This window comes from Halichoeres trimaculatus, unplaced genomic scaffold, assembly GCF_033239565.1.
Source record: "Halichoeres trimaculatus isolate MK-OKI-2021-1 unplaced genomic scaffold, fHalTri1.1 fHalTri1_scaffold_3, whole genome shotgun sequence".
NCBI classification, from domain to species: domain Eukaryota; kingdom Metazoa; phylum Chordata; class Actinopteri; order Labriformes; family Labridae; genus Halichoeres; species Halichoeres trimaculatus.
In genome coordinates, this window is record NW_027437181.1 from 41,180,542 (window position 1) to 41,184,601 (window position 4,060).

General features: G+C 44.0%; 1 protein-coding gene across 1 annotated transcript; it reads left to right on the forward strand.

Annotated features, from left to right (window-relative positions):
• Positions 1–422: 422 nt before the first annotated feature.
• Positions 423–2,720, forward strand: LOC141788031 (protein C19orf12 homolog). Its single transcript, XM_074666820.1, has 3 exons — positions 423–518; positions 1,540–1,714; positions 2,085–2,720. The coding sequence occupies exons 2-3, from the start codon at positions 1,555–1,557 to the stop codon at positions 2,348–2,350; spliced, it is 426 nt and encodes a 141-aa protein (XP_074522921.1). The 5' UTR covers positions 423–518; positions 1,540–1,554; the 3' UTR covers positions 2,351–2,720.
• The last annotated feature ends 1,340 nt before the right edge of the window (positions 2,721–4,060 follow it).

A 4,060-nucleotide genomic window follows, 5' to 3' on the forward strand; every position in this document is an offset into this window, starting at 1 on the left:
CCCCAGACTATTTATCTAGGTGGTCTGTGAGTTTGGGGGAAGAAGTGGTCCTTGGTCTGAACAATCTATATTACCAAAAGTAATGTAATGTAATGTCTACTATCTGGAACACTTTTAATATTCTCAACATGGAGCTCAGTGCTGCAGTAAATTACTACAAGTACAAAAACAAAAAAAATATGTACCTCGAATAAAGGACCATTCTCAAATTGCAGGTATGTTATTGATGAACTTTCACCTATTCACAGTAAACCACATCTCACAGCTTGGCCTATCATCTTTACCAGAGTGAAGGGAAAAATCAGGAGCTGGCTCCGGTTTTTTTTGTTTGTTTGTTTGTTTGTTTGTTTGTTTGTTTGTTTGTTTGTTTGTTTGTTTTACATTAAAGAGCTGGTTCTAAGAGCCGGATCGTTTGCGAATGACACATCACTCGTAGATAGGATCCGGCGTATGTGACAACCATAGAGTGTCAAACATCGACCAACATTTTTTCTTCTTTTTACTGGAGGAGATTAAAGGTAAGACTGAGCGGGGCTGGTCGGAACCGGCTTTAATAATGTCTCTAAACAGAGCTGTCAAACTGGACCATACAGGAGCACACGTACTCTACACGTTAGTAGGATTCAACTTCAGAATGAAACAGAAAGTAGTTCAGTTTTTTATGTTTATACTAACCATCTATTGATTAAACGTCTTTCTTGGTTAGTATTTAAAAAGTGACCTCTCTGAGATCTCGTTGTATCTCAGAGAAGTTTGTCTGGTTATTTAGGTCAACCTGAAGCAGCAGGCGGTAAACACACTGTCAGAGCTCAGACTCAAACACAACAACACGATCTCCACTCTGTGAGGCTGAAAGCAGGAACAGGAAGTCCCAAACAAGCTCATCTGTGAATGATGCTTTTAAAGGTTAATATCACCGTGAAAGTAAAACTGTCAGACTTTCCGGTCTCCTATTTTGGTCACTTTGCCTGGAGCCGGCATCCATCGTGGACTCATCATTACAGCTCCATCATAAACACAGAAGAGGAGCTTAAATCAAAAAGAGCAGATCTCATGACTTCACACCCATCTCTGAAACAAAGTGACAGTGGAGAGGAGACAACAAAACAAACAACAACAACAAAACAACATCTGATGTAAACCACGCAAACAAAAAAATCTTTGTTGAAGACCCCTGAGATGATTAAAAAGGATAAGGACGCTGTCATTGAGGGAAGATTCATATAGGAAACACAGCAACATGTGCACATAGGTAGTAACTGAAGTATCTAAGGCTTTTTGTCTGTTTTGGGGTCGACCTATGCACTCAGCAGGGGCCTCACTGGTCTCTGGCCCCAAAATGAGAGACTGTCCTGGGCGCTGTGTTCAGGGGCACCTCACAGAGCTCATATATGAGCTCTGTGAGGTGTGAACGTTAGCCTCTTTAAACAGCAGTTTAACTTATTTATCTATGGAGTGATTACATGTCTTGGTCTGTTTGTTGAGTGACTGGATTGGGGTCTGAAGTCCAGTCCAGTCCTGACTCTCCTGCCATGTCAGTGTCTCTGTGCAGGAATGGCTCCTCGGATTGATGATGTCATGCGTCTGTGCTGTGAAATTTCGGCTCATGATCAGATCAAAGTGGCGGTGAAAAACTCCACCAAAGGGGCGATGGTGGCGGGAGGGACTGCCTTTGTGGGCGGGCTGCTCGGTGGACCCCCGGGGATCGCTGTTGGTAAGAATAAATGTTTGACAGAGAGTGTGACATCTGTGTTCATGCTGTTTGTATCACAACAGACTCAGAGGTTTTCAGTGTTGTTGCAGTTTTTAAAAATGTTTTTCTTCTTTTTCTGTGGATTTCTGTTCTGCGTGATCTTCTGTGGATTGTACTAAAATAATCAAAAGAATCAGTGTCTCCATAAAATGCTGACAAAATGAGACCCAGGATGTTCAGAGTTTGCTATATAAACCCAACCTAAAGCCTGGTGCAGTTGGTGTCTCCAGTCTTTGAGATTAGCTTCCAGGAACTAAATGTTTCCTGTGGCTTCCTGTTGTCTGAGTTTCTGCATCCTACGTTCCTCTGAACCTGTCTGTCGCCCTCTCAGGTGGAGCGGTTGGCGGTCTGCTGGGCAGCTGGCTCACCAGCGGGCAGTTCCGGCCCCTGCCTCAGATCCTGATGGAGCTGCCCCCCCAGCAGCAGCAGAAGCTCTACAATGACGTGCTGGCTGTGTTGGGGAACCTGGACTGGACGGACGCGGCTCAGCTCATCGCTCTGGTGATGGGAAACGCTACGCTCCAGCAGCAGGTCACTGCGGCGTTACTCAGCTACATCACAAAGGAGCTGAGAGCAGAGGTGCGCTACAGGGACTGAGTCACTGCTGCACTTGGACTGTTGAGCCAAACTCCAGCAGAACTCAAGCGGAAACACTCCGCAGCTCGTTTTGTATTTAATAAGGGAAAAAAAGTGAATCTCAGATTGATTTGAGAGACTGTGCCAAAGCTCAGCTGTGAGAAGGAGGGAATCGCTGCACGGTCTTTATTGACTCTGATACCAGAGGATAAACGTGGGACATAAATCATGTATGTACGAAGAAGAGATGAAGATGAAGTTTATTTTCCTCACTGCTTTTCCTACTCTGTGAAATAAGGTGCCTCTAGAAAAGTCTATTTTGGAACTGGATAGTTTTTTTCTTACTCCCCAACTCCACATAAATGTGTTTTAATGTTCCCTCGTTGTTCCTGTGCACAAATAAATTGATCAATCAAATCAGTGATGAAGCTTTTCTGCCTCTGAGAATTTGTTTTTTAAAGTTCTGAGTGTTTTCTGAGTAGCACCATGAAAAATACCCGCTTTGCAAAACACTGAACTGACACAGGCTATCTCTAAAACATGTAACCTCTGACCTCAGAGTCTGTCTGAAGAAAGTTTGATTCTCTGAGGAGAAAAACCTGAACCTGGACGTCCTGATGGCTTCAACGTTGCTGACATGACCAGGAGATCCCACTGGAGATGTTTTCACGGCGGCACAGTGGAGGGGGCGCCATCATGACCCTTCAATGGACCAATGGAGCTTCAGGTGGGTCAGGGGCGTCAAACAGCAGCAGGCTCTGTGGAGATGCTGCAGGGGGCCTCCTTCATGACTGAGGGCCCTGGTCTGTGCGGGAATGACTGGACTTCTTCTTCCAGAGGAATCAGCTCACTCTTTGGACCATCCTGATGCTCCCCTGATCTAAATCACTCTGAGAACATTTGGGGATGGATGGAGAGGGATGTCTACAGAAACAGACATCAGGTCCAGACAGGGGATGATCCTCCATCAAGACATCTTCACCACTTGGAGCAATGTTCGCCCCAACCTCCTGGAAACATTTGTGTCAAGCAGGAAGTGATCAACGAGCTCCTCTTCACCAATTCCTTTTTTCAAACTTTAATTTCAATTCTAGGGGCTTTCCAGGGTTTTATTTTATTTTATTGAGCTATGGTCTTTAAACTTTTGATCAGCTGATGAACAGCCTATTTCATTTTTATTGTTTCCAATCAATATAACAATCCAACAGTGCAAAATGTAGGGTTAGGTTCGTCTTTTTTAAACTAGCATTCAGATCTTGATCAGGTGTGTTTGAGGTGGTTGGGGGACAAAGATGCAGAAGAGATCAGTCATTGTGCGCAAAAGAAAATGAGAACAGAGGATCGTTCATATCCTGTAGCTTTGATTCAGATCATGACCACTAGATGTCGCTAATGCTCGTCTTTCTGCAGACTGTTCCCTTAACCACTAACTAAATTTGTGCAGAAGACCAAGAAGAGTTTGTATTTAGAGTTTCATTTAAACCATCCTAACCCAGTTTCCTGTGTTTATCAAAAAGTTATTGAAAGAAGAGTTTTGAACCTTTGGTGCATAGATCTTTTTTTTTTCTGACTGGTAAAGAAAATAGATGTTTTTTTGTCATGGTGAAAATAGGTGCACTCTTAAAATGAGCTGCTCAAAGGGAGTAAAGATTATCTTTGGGCCCGTTCCTCAGAGGAGGCTGAGGGGCTGAGCCTGTCTCAAAGCAACACACAGAGGAGCCAGCAGGGATT

Coding starts and splice junctions, on each gene's coding strand:
- LOC141788031 (XM_074666820.1), top strand. CDS start 1,555: ATGGCTCCTCGGATTGATGATGTCATGCGTCTGTGCTGTGAAATTTCG. Junction 1,715..2,084: donor ACCCCCGGGGATCGCTGTTG/GTAAGAATAAAT, acceptor TCGCCCTCTCAG/GTGGAGCGGTTGGCGGTCTG.